The sequence below is a fragment of the Corapipo altera genome, unplaced genomic scaffold, assembly GCF_003945725.1.
Source record: "Corapipo altera isolate COAL_440 unplaced genomic scaffold, ASM394572v1 2b, whole genome shotgun sequence".
Classification (NCBI taxonomy): domain Eukaryota; kingdom Metazoa; phylum Chordata; class Aves; order Passeriformes; family Pipridae; genus Corapipo; species Corapipo altera.
The window spans coordinates 24,322,890-24,337,251 of NW_020884874.1; the positions used below are offsets into that span (position 1 = coordinate 24,322,890).

The window sequence follows — 14,362 nt, forward strand, 5'->3', positions numbered from 1 at the left end:
CACAACCAACCCAGAAACACCTGACCTGCAGATCAGTGCAGACTTTCCTTGGTTAACTTGCCCTCTTCCAAAAGAAACATTCAAATTTGGTGACAACATTCCAGCTACGAAGTCATCAGGCAAGCAGAACAGAATAGTCACCTTTTGTAACGCTTCCGGTGACAAATACATTCAAGAATGTAATTTTCCCTTCTGTGTAATAGCATCACACCAGGAAATGTGGTATTTTTCTGGGGATTATGATAGACCACATCCTTGTCTACAGTCCTGCTGTAGAGCTATTGTTTGCAAGCTTGTACTTTGTTCATCTCCTCCTCTGGTCCATTCTCACCTCTCCAAGTGTAACACCTGTAACTATTTTTCAGACGTACCAAGATCTTTGAATTCCAGCCCTGTACTCCAAAAGAGTTTCTTATTTGTTCTTAACTAGGTGCTGTTTGTGAATGTGTAAATGCTCTCTGTCTTCCAGGGACTGTGAGAATACTTAACTTTGTTTTCTTACTCCCTCAATCCCACCACACTCACATCCCGTTTTCAAGACCTTGGCCTGACATGAGAAGGTCCGAATACATGTCCCTGCAGTAGTTCCAGCAAGATAAAGGTGCTGAGCCCAACTAGGAGGGAAGCTGTGCTTTGGCAATCCTGCAACAGTGAACAGAGTAGAATTGATCATTTGCTTGACATTGTTTCCTGCTTTGAATGAAGCTGTGGAGAATGTAGGTGCACAGCTTGTTTGGCTGTAATCTTCCATGGCTCGGATTTGTGGTCCCATATGACATAGACTAGGCATACAATATCAAATATGTTACTAGGTGATGCTTGGTCCATCAGGCAGATTTCTCTGTCAGAGACAAAACAGAATTGGCTCCAAGTGTGTTCTTGACATGTTGGTGTTCATAAGTACTAAAGAACAGTATAATAAATTGAACTAATATTTCTGCAGTTCATGCTAGTTACCCTCTCAGAGTTGTCTTCTCCTCTCCGCGGTGTCTGAACTGTTTACTTGAATCTGTTGATTTAAGTAACTTGTAGAGGACAAGAATGCAGACACTGAAGTGTTAGCAGGTCAGCTCTGAGCTCTAGAGCCTTTAGGAATTTTTTCCCTATACAAAGGTGAAAATTTTCTGAAAATAGTTTCCAGGAGCTGGGACTACAGTTACTCCATTAATATGTTTTTTTGTTGGACCTGGAACCAATGAACACTACTGAATGGAATGTGGAAGAATAGAGAGCAGTTTCAGTGCCCTTCTGATGCTGCTGCATGAAGTTGTTTTTCCTATTACCAGATACTTAATCGCTACGCACGTCTCTGAACAGCTCTGGTTGCTAAGGTCAAAATGAGATTACTTTGTCCATGCAGATGTATTGCGGTCTGGTCCAAGAAGCTTGTCTGTTATTTATTCCAATAATAGTTTTTGCTTGTGTGGCGGAAGAGTAGACCTGCAGAAGTGAGGATGCAAGCTTAATACTACCGCTTTCTTAATAGTATCATTAATAACACTGCTTTCTCTTATTTGTTAAGACTTCTGTATTCCCTCAGCACAAGTGCGTCCATATGCATATAGTCTGTTTGTGTATGTGTAAGAAAGCTTAACAGCCCTGCATGCTATTTCTCATAGTATGTGTTCTGCAGGTACAACACTTAAAATGTGGCTGATCTGCTTGTAGCTAGCAACTTGCCCGGAATTTCCAGATGTCCAGTGACTGAAGAAAGCAGGCATGTCTACCTAGGGTGCTCCACTGTGATACTGCTAATTGCCACCACTTGGAAAGATAATGTCACTAGCATTTGCACTTGTGAGCCTGCTATTTAAGAGACTGGTCTTTATCCCTCCTTGGAAAGAGGAAGAAAACATTCTTGAGAATTGTCTGAGGCATTTAGAACTGCCTAATGATAATAAGCAACATGGTTAAGGACCGGTTTATCCTGTGTATAAGGGTAAAAGTTGGTATTTACTGCCCTTTATCTTATGTATTCACTGAAAATCAATGGTATGTTCTTTTAGATGACTCACACAACTTCATGGTTTCACTGAACTATTTTAGTATGCAAGTGAACTTAAGGGTTATTACATTACATGCGTTAGGGTGCAAAATATTCACGATGTCTTAGTGTGTGTGAGAGCTGTGGAGTTTTTTTCTGTTCTGCCTTCCCTTTCCCCTTCAGTGTAGGGTGTTTTTCAGTGGAGCTGAAATATTAGGAGAGGGATGGTTAACTTCAAAAATACCATATTGCCTGCACCACAGACAGATTCTGAACCAACGAGCTCAGGAGTCAGACATTAGGAAAAAAATGTGCATGCATGGTGTCCAACACACCTGGAAACTGGGTGTTTGTGAGAGGAAGGAATTGAAGAGGCAACGTCATCTTGGGTTCCTATCTAGGTCTTGGATCTTCCACAAAGATGTTGCCACTCGGCTGGTTGGCAGTGTGTTACCTCCTTAAGAGACAGTGTTTTCTGAATTTTTTTTCAAATGGCACTTTAATTTTCCAAGTTAGATACTCTAGTAATGTGCATGGACTCTGAAAGGCTGCCCTGTCCCATAGATTGGTCTACTGACTTAGTATTAGAAGAGATGTTGTCTTAGCAACAACAAAAAAAGTAAGAACAAATGCATGACTTAAAGGCATTCCTAAAGCATAGAAGATTCTGTTCTAACTACTGTAACTTCTGATACAAGAACTTTCCTTAGTATTATGATAATTTAAAATACATTTTTTAGTTCCCTCTGGTTCTTTCATCTTACTTCTGTTCTCTTGTTCCAGTTGGTAGTGTAGCTAACATGTTACAGTCTATCCCAAACAGTCCGAAGTCATGGAACTGGTGTTCAGTCTTTAGTGTTCTAAATTTTACGGCTTCTGTTGAGTCTTACTATTTATGGAGAGTTTTTCATTTTAATGCAAATGACATTACCTCTTCAACAGTGTGCTTTTTCCCCTCTGGATCCAATTTGTTACCAATTTTATGCATCATAACACAGGGGAAGAGGAAAAACTGGTGTTCTGTAGTGTTTTTGTATGCACAGGCAAACCTTTTAAGGCCCCATTTGTCATTTTAAGTATGTTAGTCTTGGACATAAAAGGTTAATCATAAAATCATAGAATGGTTAAAGTTGGAAGGGACCTTAAAGATCATCCAGTTTCAACTTCCAGAATTATAAAGTGTTATGACACTGGCCTATCGAGAAGAAAGTTACATCTTACTGTCTAAGATTTTTAGCATACTATGTGCTTAAATGCAGATAGTTTTTAATATAAACCCTTATTTCATGTGTAACAGCTTTGTGCTCTTCTCCCCCCTCCACACTTATGCTTTTAAAAAATTAGAAACTGTTTTTATTTTGGTTATGTCTTCAACTTTGTCCTGGGTTACTGCCGGGATTTGGTAGGGATCTTAACAAATGATCTTCCTTGCCTACACAGGTTAAGCAGGACTTCACTTGTGAAAGTTTTCTTAACTGTGTCTTGCTCTTCTTGTTGCTCATGGAAATTAGGTTGAGTTGTTCCCTGCTTTCCTCCCCAACCATACCTTGAACTGGTTAGCACCTTGGGTGTTGATTTAATCATCTTGGAGCCATGGGGAGTTTCATGTGGTCTGAGCCGAACGAATGCCAAACTGACCATCTCTCAGTGTAACAGGTGTCACAGTTTCTTCAGACTGTCTAAACCAGGGTTTCGAGTAGGTTAGGCTCTGTTTGCCTGCTTTACTACCAGCTTCTGTGGCTAAAAGGTTGTGTGGAGTGGTTGTAGGTCATCCATTCAGAAACACTGTTAAAGCCATTATGTTCTTCTTGAAATTAAGGCTAAGGTTTGGAGATGAGAAGCAAGAGGACTTAATATGGCAGGAAGGAGACTCAAAGGATTTCCCCAGGCAGTCATCAACTCATCGAAGAGATAGATACTTGAGGCCCTGTCTCTTCTTGCTCTGCCTGTCATGTGGTTAACAGTTTGTCTGAGGGCATACCATGGGATTCCTCTTTGTCCTGCTGGTTATGCAGTCCTTTAAGAACAGAGAAGTTAATCTTTACCATATACCCCAAGTGTCCTTGAAAGCTTTTTGGATAACCAAGTACTCATGTTTCTGCATGCTTCTGGCTTTACATGATTGAAGTGGAAAAGCAGATTACTACAATTTTGGGTCTTAATACTAAAATAAGTCTTAAAATACATAGCAGCAAAATTGCTTTAGCACTAAATAGCTCACTGTGTAGCTAATCCTTCAGGAAGGGGTGTGTATCCAGATGAGTCTTTTAGGGTTGCAGTAATACAAGATATTCCCCTAGACTAGGGAGGTTAATTTTTTTTACTACCAGATAACTACAAAGGAGAGATAGAGGAAAAGACATACATACTAGTACCACCTGGAATTCTGTGCTCAGCCAGCATCTTGCAGGTTTTCTGGTAAGTAGGAAGCATACCCTTTTAAGTTCTTCAACTTGTAAAGTGATACTTATTTTACATCCTCTGTGGTGTTTCATCCAGAAGTACAAATAACTTGCACAGTACAAGACTGAAGATTACGAGCATATGTTGTCTTGAAGTGGGTAGAAAGGGATTAGAATATGATTAGGGATTTATTGTTGAGAGGGATTAAGCAACAGGTGTTTTTTAAGGTCACATCTTTGAATTGCAGCCTTGCTGTTCCAGAGAATTTGATATCTGAACTTCCTCTCCTTTCCTACACTGGAAACACTGCTTGGGAAACCCTTAGTTCTTAAGGCACTGGAAGAAAACCTTAAACATAATTTCATGTTCCATAATGGATCACAAATGCTGCAGTTAGGTTTTCCAAGAACTCCCTTTCCCTTCTTGCTTGTTCTTTGATATTGCATTTAGAGATTTATTTTTTTTAATTTCTAATTTAAGGGACACTGCTCTAAAATATAGCTTGAAAGAGAAAGGGCACTAAGTCATCTTTTCTGGTTCAATTCTGGGGTTCCATGACTTGGAAACTGCCTTCAGTCATCTTTCTGTAAGAGGGTCCTCTGTCATCTGAGAGAGAACATGAGGAAGAAACAACTCTATAAAGGCTAGAAGATACTTGATGCCTTCATAAAATCATTTAGTTTGGAAAAGATGTCTAAGATCATTAAGTTCAACCATTAACCTAACATTGCCAGGTCTACCACTAAACTGAAGAAGGTTGATTAGACATTTAGCGTCTTGCTGAAAAAGGAGTGCGAAATTTTCTAATGTGTTTGACTAAAACTAGCATAGGCAACTTGTTTTATTCACAGTTCTGTATTAAATGTAACATTGTTTCACCTGACATTTATCCTAGAGTTTAAATATGCATAATTAAGTGGTTGGGAACTGCTGAAGGTCAAAGCTTTGTAGTGTGAGTGATTCTATTCCTCTCCTGCCTCTTACCTCTCATTTCTTCAGATGTAGCAGCCTCTCCTGGGCTCCTAGCTCTGGCTTTCTGTAACGTAACATTTACAAAATGTTGGGAAATTGAAATGAAATGTCATCTGCCTGTAGCTTACCTGTTGTCTGGCCTTGTGTTTACATGTCCACTTTTTCTTCTTTCCTTTAAAATACTAAGCTACAAATCCAGTTGTTAGTAGAACTATACTACACAATCATCCAAGTTTGTTTTTTTTTTTAGTTTGTTTTGCAGGTTTTGTTTGTTTTTTGAGAAGTAGTATAATATTTCAAGCAATATAGCCTACTGTAGTGAGAACAGTTGGAGATAATCCTTTCCCGATTTGCCATTTTGCTGGTCCTTATGCTATTCCCTGCAAGCTTAGTTGCTGCTTTTGCCTCCTGATTAACTGCTAATAGATTTTTTTCTAGTCATTAAACACTCTTGCCTTCTGCATTCAGTAGTAGCCTCTGCCTTGCAGTCTACTGTTGTTGCAGTAAATCTGGTTATGCTGTTTCTTCACTGACAGCAAGAGCTTAGTGAACTCTTGCCCTTTAGTATCATTTAGTACTTGTTACTGCTGGTTTTATGTGCTGAGTAGATTTTTATGAGGGAAAGAATGAATGGTTATCAGGTTAATGCTGATTGCTTTGTAAGAATAATCTGCAGCCTTTTGCCTTTAAAACCTCAGATTAATTCCATCTCTAATATAAATGGAAGTTAAATTATAAGTCTTAAATTTAATTTAGTCATTAGGGCCTTTCGTAATCCAAAGGATGGCCTGGAGGCAGCTATACTATGCACTCAGAGTAGCTCTTAGTCCAAGAGGGTTTAGGCCTGGAAAGGGTCAAGTCTAAAATGCCCTCTTGTTTAACCAGAAGATCAGTCCAATCCTGTATTGAGTAGAAAAACCTGCAGAGCAATCTGGATAAGATGGCAAAATGAGTGCCCCAATTAAGTTTGCTGGTGTGATAACATAATTCTAATTGAGACTTAGGTGTGTATATTATAGATGTGAGGGTAGTGCACCTAAGCATGGAGACTATTGTACACAAAATACTCTGTTAACACCTAGAAATAACTTTCAATATATCTTAACAATGCTTTTTGTTTTTCTCCTTAGATCAATGTTCGAGTTGTTACTATGGATGCAGAGCTGGAGTTTGCCATTCAGCCAAACACTACAGGCAAACAGCTATTTGACCAGGTCAGTGAAGTTTTGGTATGGGCTCTTACTGTTTGAGTTTGGAGTACGTTTCAGACTATAGTGTTTACTTAAGACTGAATTCCAAATCTATCTTCACTCTACCTCCCAATCAAAGGCCCTCAGTCTGAACTGAGATCTCTAAACTCCCTCACAGTAAAATAAAAAAGCAAAAACCCTCGGATGTATGTTATACTGCAGTGAAAACTGTCTTCCATGTTGGGTGATGAAATGTCACAATTTTAGGGATCTAAAATGTTTGGACAATATAGGTAGCATGTAAAAATGCACTTCTTGCTTTGAAATACAGCTTAGTTCTTACATTGTTCTTCAATTCTAAGGTCGAAATGTTGCCTTTGTGCATAAAAGTCTTTAGAATCAGATCTTCAGATGGCTGAAGAAGGTGTTGGCACGGCTACATTCATTCAGAAGCTGGGTTGGAAGTAGCCACTTGCCACAGGTGTTTGAGTTTGTCACGCTGCTGAAAAAAACAGAAGAATTTGTGACCTCCATGCAGCATTTGTAGGCAACATGCCTTATAAGAAGCCCCTGTGCAGCAGGACAGAGCACAGATTTGCACAGTCTGCCTTCAGGAATTACCAGGGAAGTGGAGGGCATGAGTGGCCAAGAGTCTCCTCTCCTTGCTGTTATTCTTCCTGCTACTCCATTAACAAGTTTAAAGATGGACCTACAAAGATCAGATAAAGGCAACAATGTGCACTTTGTAAAACTTTATTATTGTCTTAAGTAGCTTGTTGTTCTAAAACTGAAGCAAGGCCTAGATTCAGCAGAAAAATTTTACATAGTGCTCTGAATTAAAAAAAAAAAAAAGAAAATACTTGCTTCTAGCCATTTCTGCTGTAGACCTGAAAACTAAGAACTGATTTATGCAAACTTCAGTTACATATTTTAAACTGTTTACAAGCTGTTACAGCAGCTCCTTTGTACTTCTCCCCCTGTATCCGCTAGCCTTGATAGCAAAGGGTGGTTGAGCTTTAACTCAGGTAGGCAGTACTGGCTAAACAATGTCCATTGGTTGGTCCTAAGGTTTTGTTGGTACAATTTCTTGTTTCAGTGAGTTAACTAGAACTTGCTAGGCCTTAAGGCAATTGTGCATTAAGAAGTACTTAAAAAGAAAACCCCCAAAAAAAGCCACAAAGCAAACAAACAGCCCACAAACCCAACTAAGAAAAAAAAGCCCCCCAAAAAACACCAACAAAATTCAAAACTCGTAACAAACAAACAAAAAAAATGCTTCTAGTGGGTTCTTGAAAGGAGGAAATCGCTGCAGATCTTCAGAGTACAAAACAGAGTTTAGCATTAAATCTAACTTTAAAGCCTCTTGATTACTACTGATGTGAGCTAAACATCAACTATTCATTGACTGGAAATCTGCTGAAGCACATATGAAACCGGCATTTTTATGGAACCAGTGTTTGGCATTTGACCTACCAGAGAAAGGGCCAAGATGATTAAAGAGAGGATTTGGGATTGTTCAGTCTGGAGAAGAGAAGGCTTCAGTGTGACTTAATTGGCCTTCCAGTACCTGGAGGGAGCCTACAAGAGAGTTGGAGAGAGACTTTGCAAGGGCATTTAGTGACAGCACAAGGGGGAATGATTTAAACTGAAAGAGAGTAGGTTTAGATTAGATATTAGGAAGAAATTTTTTACTGTGAAGGTGGTGAGGCGCTGGCATTGGTTACCCAGAGAAGTTATAGATGCCCCATCCCTGCAAGTGTTCAAGGCCAGGTTGGATGGGGCTCTGATCAACCTGGTCTAGTGGAAGGTGTCCCTTTCCACGGCAAGAGGGTGGAACTAGGTGATTTTTAAGGTCCCTTCCCACTCAGTCCATTTTATGATTCCATTCACTGCTGATCACTCTTACATCATGGTAACTTCTTCCCCCAGTCCCTTTCATGTTAATCCAAAACAGAGAGCTCAGACCTCATCTCTGAGGGTACAAAAATCCAGGTGACTAAATGACAGGTTTTTAAAAGCAATACCTTAGATTAGATTGTAAGTATGTTCTATGTTCCTTGTGTTCAAGAAGGCAAGTGTTCAAGAAGGACTTTCCCCCCCATATACATTAATTAATGTTTATATCTGTTAAGAGTCAGGGTCATATCTCTGGCAGAAGAGAAAATACTTTCTAGACCTTCAGCTGAGAAGTTAAAATTCCTGGGAACATGGAAAAAGGTGGGATGTTTCAAATTCAAGATACTTCTATTTTAGCTTGCTGTCTAGGTACTTCAGGATTTCTGAAGATTGCTTGTTGCAGCACTGTTGAGATAGACTATCACCTCATGGAGATTTCATCCTTACATCCAATGGCTTGTTTTTAAAGCCTGTGACTGAAAATTCTTATCCATATTTCACATCTTGTTGCAGTGCACTTCTGCATTTCGAGAGAGATTAAGGTAAAAGTGTGCAGCACAAAACCAGTAAAGGTGAATACCATATCTTTAGCTGCAACTCTTCTGGCATCCTCTCTTCACTTCTGCTGTACAAGCCTTTTATTAGGCCCTTATCTCTGGTGGAGTTTACACTCAGATTAAACCTGTGGAGGCAACAGGTTTTCACAGGTATGGGGAGTGGCCCAACTTGAACTGCAGAACTACTGTGGGGGTGTTGAAGCAGGCTATTTTTAAAAACTACAAGATGATTTCTTAGCCTAGCTGTCAGCTAGCAAAACTACTCTGGCAGTGTCCTTGTTTTTCAGGCTTTACTAGCATAACTGTATCCTGCACGTAAGAGGGACTATAGCTCCTTTTCATAGGAGCGGGAAAATAGTGGAAACCTGTGAATATTGAGTTCAGCTCCACTCAAGCCAGACCTGTGCAGAGTTTATCCTACAATGAGGACTGAGGTGTCCCAAGAAACAACACAGTGGACTCTGCAGCTGGCTGGAGTACCTCCCCCGTAGTCATGTGCTTTCTTGACCATGAGTAAAAGAAATTCAAATGGAGGAGAGTGTGCCACTGGCATTTTCTGGAAGTCAGTGCATTACTGGGTGCATTACTTAAGATTTGCTGCTTCATGTGTTTGAGGAAGTGGGGGTGGTGTCTCCCATCTTGAATATAATGCCTTGGTTCTTATTTCTTCCTTGTTTTGCTATGGATGAAGCTTACAGAGCATTTTCCAGAATACAGTATGAAAAATTCTTTGTTCTTTGTATTGGAACTCAAACTGTGAAGATTAGCTTAATACTTTCTCCATTCTTGCCTTTAGGTTTCAGGAAGAACTTGAGTGGTCATAACTTCTGCAAGCTTTCTAGCTCAATTTATAGAAAAAGTGTAGTTTTTCTCTTGTAACAGACATTCAGAGACAATGACCTGAAAAATGCTTCATTTACGCAACTCTTCATTTTAACAAAGTTGCAACACTCTTTTGTGCAACAGGAAGTACTATGCTTAACATACCCTTGCTTCTCTGCTAGACTTCATAAAAATACATCTAGCTGTCAGAAAACTTGTCTCTTCTGTGAGGAAATAAGCCACTTGGAGGGAGGAGGGAAAATGAATTTTAGTCAAGTAAAAGCTGAAGTATTTTCAGACCCCAGCTCTTTTTAAAAAGTTGTGGAAATTGGGGGTTTTTGTTTGTTTGGATTGGTGGGGTTTGTTGTCTTTCTGCTTGTTTTTTTTAACATAAACTAGTTAGTCTTAACTACCACAACACCGTTTCTTTCAAGTCTGCTCTCAAACCATAGTGTCTCCAGCAACACTCTAAATGTGGAGGGTGAAACAGATCCTTGGTTGAGATCTTAGACTTGTTGAAGCACATGTAACTACACACTCTCAAGTCTGTCACACTTTCCTAATTAGCAAAGTGGTTTTAAAAAGTTCTTGCCTTGCAGTTGGTTCAACTCCCTATGATTTCTACATCACTCTTTGTGGGGGTACTCTGCAAATAACATTAAGGCATGATCCCGATATATCTTTCCAGATTTCAGCTCTGACTAGAGCACAGCTTTACAGGTAGATGAGCTGGCAGGCAGCCACCTGTCTATAAGAACAAGCTGTCAAGAGTAGGAGGAGGTCAGGGGCTTGTTAGGCTATAACCTCCACTGAGGAAAAGTAACATGTCCAAACAGCCCTGTTTTCACTAGTAAGCGTGCCATCCAGTCAATGGATGGTGTTTCTGGATGTTTCAGGATGTGCTGTTTGTCTCACCTGGTTTCCCCAGAATCATCCTCTTCCAGAAACCGGGTGGGATAAGTAGCTTACCTATGCCATTGCTGTCATCTACTGTGGCAGCTGTATATCTTTGTCTACAAGGTGAAATTAAGAGATACCAGATGAGTAGGTTTAGGCTGTTGCCTGCACTCATCACAGGTGATGTGGGACTTGAAAGGATACTGGACCTCAAGTGAAGTGTTAACTACAAGAACTTTTTTTTTTTTTACCTTTCTGTTGCAGGTGGTTAAAACCATAGGTTTGCGAGAGGTGTGGTACTTTGGTCTTCAGTATGTGGACAACAAAGGATTCCAGACTTGGCTGAAGCTTGATAAAAAGGTAACAGACTGGGGGTTAATTGCTGAGCAAAGGTTAAAGCCTATGTGATTCCTGATGTGTTACTGGCTGCAACTTTATAAACCTTGTACCTGTTGTTGATTCTTCCTTAATTTTCATAACTGTAGGATTATTTTTTAGACATAACTTTGTGATATCCATGGGAATTGTTTGGCATGGTGGAAATTTGCCCTTTCACTCTGCGTGAGTTGTAGAAAGCATTTTTCAGATATGCAGCAGCAGCTCAATACTGTATTTTGTTGAGTAGAAGCAGCTATGCTTTTTGTGACTGAAGAAACATCTTGGCTAATGACGGCTTTAGGCCCTGCTTGTACAGTATCAGTTGTTGCACTAATTGGAAAGACAAGTCACTTCAAGGTTGGGCAGTTGTAACAGAGTGCTGACGCCTCTGATGTGCTTCTGTTTGTGGACTTGCAGCTCTTATGAGAGTATAAACTGTTTTTCTTGGTGGAGCAGTCAGTGACACGTGTTTTAATGTCAGGGGGCTGTTCTTTGTCAAACACATACAGTATTGGATGGGTTTGCCATCTGATAGAGCACAGTAAATCATTCTCCAGTGACCAAGGCTTGTTGTGCAAACAGAATTTTTCTGACATAGTTGAAAAACATAATACATCCCCCCCATGTTCTCATACCAATGAGCAGCCAGAATTAAGAAATTCCAGTAATGAGCTGCCAGTCAAGCTCCTCTTAAGGCAAATACATTTTTCTGTGTAAAAGCAATCTATTCTGTTGTTTACAACTCTGCTCAGTTGTGGTGTCACCTCTGTCCTCAGGTTTCTGCTCAGGAAATTAGAAAGGAGAATCCTCTCCAATTCAAATTCCGTGCCAAGTTCTTCCCAGAGGATGTGTCTGAAGAGCTGATCCAAGACATCACGCAGAAGCTTTTCTTCCTGCAGGTGAAGGAAGGGATTCTCAGTGATGAGATCTACTGTCCTCCTGAAACAGCAGTACTTCTTGGTTCCTATGCTGTGCAGGCCAAATTTGGAGATTATAACAAAGAGGTGCACAAGCCTGGATACCTCAATTCAGAGCGTCTGATCCCCCAAAGGTGAAGAAGTTGGTTGATGCAGTCTCCCTTTTTTTTCTTTTTCTCATGGGGCTTTTCTTGTTGGGTTTTGATTTTGGTTGGTTGGTTGGTTTGTTTTTTAATTTAAATTCTACTTAAATACAAGGAGTTTCATTGAAAGCATGTTTGGTGGGTTTTTTAATTGAATTGTATACGTTTGAGTTTTCCCTTATTTTATTTCTATCTCTGTCATCTCTGTCATATCAGAGTATGTTTTTGCCTCTCCTTGGGTTGGTTAGAGAGAGGAAGTATACTTTGGTATTCAGCTTTTATTTCCTAAGCATTGCTACCATGCTGGTAACTGGCCATATGAATGTCTCCTCTTTAAGAAAAAAAGCACAGGATTAGATTAGGAATGTGTTATTCCTGAAGTTGGGTTGCATGCCCTTAATCCCAATTTACAGTCCTAAAATCTCATATGCAGAAAGCATGTCTTGAGGCTATGCAGTCCGTACCCACACAAGATCAGTGGATGTTATCAGACCAATGGCTTCTGTTTATGCTTCCTGACAATGCTGCAGGAATGTCTAATTCCAGGAATGGCTCCAGGAATGGCACTAACTTTCTCTTTGCTTTAGTCCACCAGTGTCTACAGCGTGTATGGGATTTGTTTGCAGTGTTTTGCTTATGCCTCTCACGTCTCTGGTCAGTGAATAGAAAGGCTTTGCAGAGGGTTTTGTTTCATTCTAAATTGCTCTGCTTCACCAAGTACATCTTTGGGCTGAGTTAGGGTCTTCTTTTTGGCTACAATAGGACTCCCACCAGGGTGAGAGTAAGGCTGTGGCAAAGATCAGCATCAATAGATATTGCAGAACATCTAACCTTGCTAATACCTGTTTCCTTGTATAGGGTCATGGATCAGCATAAACTCTCCAGAGAGCAGTGGGAAGAACGGATTCAGGTGTGGCATGCTGAACACAGTGGCATGCTCAAGTGAGTGTTTTGTTTTGGTCCTAGGGCTGGTCACTATGTTGCTTGTTGATTACCTTAAGCTTGCAGTTCTACGCCATGGTTTTGAAATAGACTCTATGAGTTACCTGTGTGGGCCAACTTCTGGTATGTATTTTCTAGTTCATTGTTGAATTATATGGTAAAATGCAGTAGGACATTTTGTACTGGTGAGAACAGTGTGACTTCCAGGACCTGTGTATATTGTATCAGTGATGACTTTGAGCAGGGAAAAAAGTAAAGGTGTATGTCAAACCTTAGTCATTGAAGCATTTGCACTGACAGATGGGGAAAGTTCAGATAGTATACCTTTCCTACTGATTGTACCATGAGACAAGAATGAATGCTGAGAGAGATGAACATTGATAATTTTCTGTCTGGAAATACTGGGGTTTGGTGAAGGGGAGTGTTCTGTGTATGTGTGTTCATAGATGTAATATCCTAACTTCTAAAGTGAATCCCAAACGATGAACATTCAGTTTTAACTCCTGTGTTTGATGTGGGGGTTTAGGAAAAGTTACCTTTTTCTTCTGAGGGCTTTTTGCTTTGACATAGTCAGATAAATAAGAAACCAACATTTGCTCTCCTTGCTGTCTGAACCAGAGAGAATGCCATGCTGGAATACCTGAAGATTGCCCAAGACCTGGAGATGTATGGAATCAACTACTTTGAAATCAAGAATAAAAAAGGAACTGACCTTTGGCTGGGGGTTGATGCCTTGGGTCTCAACATCTATGAAAAGGATGATAAGTAAGGCTTTTGTTTTTACCTCTGATCTCCCAGAGAGGGTTGGTATGGGAGCCAAGAAACGTTTTTGATTTACAGGATAAGGGCAAAGTTAAGAACTTGCTTGTGTTCCAGTTTTGGATCAGTAGGTGAAGCTAGGAAATGGGCTTTCACATCATCTGTGCTTTCATGGCTTTCCTGACCTCTGTGGCCTGACCCGCTAATGCTACCTGCCGTATAAAGAGAAATGTCAGTGGTACAAGGCCATCTGCTTAATTGTGCACAGCTGTGGCACTGAATCCTAAACTGAGGAGATTACCAGCCTTCTCCTTGAGTCAGGTCACCAGGTTTGCCATTAGTGGATACAATATGGGAACCTAGATAGGCCAGCATATCCTGAAGTTAATGATAGATGTGTGTACAACTGCCTGGTTTTGGAAAAGACAGATTATGGGGTGGGCACGAAAGCAAAGCTGGATAACACCCAGAACCCAGGGAGGAGCTAACCTATATAGTTACT

At 40.2% G+C, this 14,362-nt stretch overlaps 1 protein-coding gene across 2 annotated transcripts in view; it reads left to right on the forward strand.

Annotated features, from left to right (window-relative positions):
- EZR (ezrin) overlaps positions 1-14,362 on the forward strand; it is a 36,988-nt gene that overhangs the window by 11,480 nt on the left and 11,146 nt on the right. Inside the window, exons 2-6 of one of the 2 annotated variants that reach the window (XM_027634112.1) lie at positions 6,490-6,573; positions 10,986-11,081; positions 11,876-12,150; positions 13,018-13,101; positions 13,720-13,866. In XM_027634112.1, the coding sequence (XP_027489913.1) occupies positions 6,490-6,573; positions 10,986-11,081; positions 11,876-12,150; positions 13,018-13,101; positions 13,720-13,866 (686 nt within the window). Of the gene's footprint in view, positions 1-6,489; positions 6,574-10,985; positions 11,082-11,875; positions 12,151-13,017; positions 13,102-13,719; positions 13,867-14,362 lie in introns of those variants that run through there. The other variant, XM_027634113.1, reaches the window with a different exon arrangement.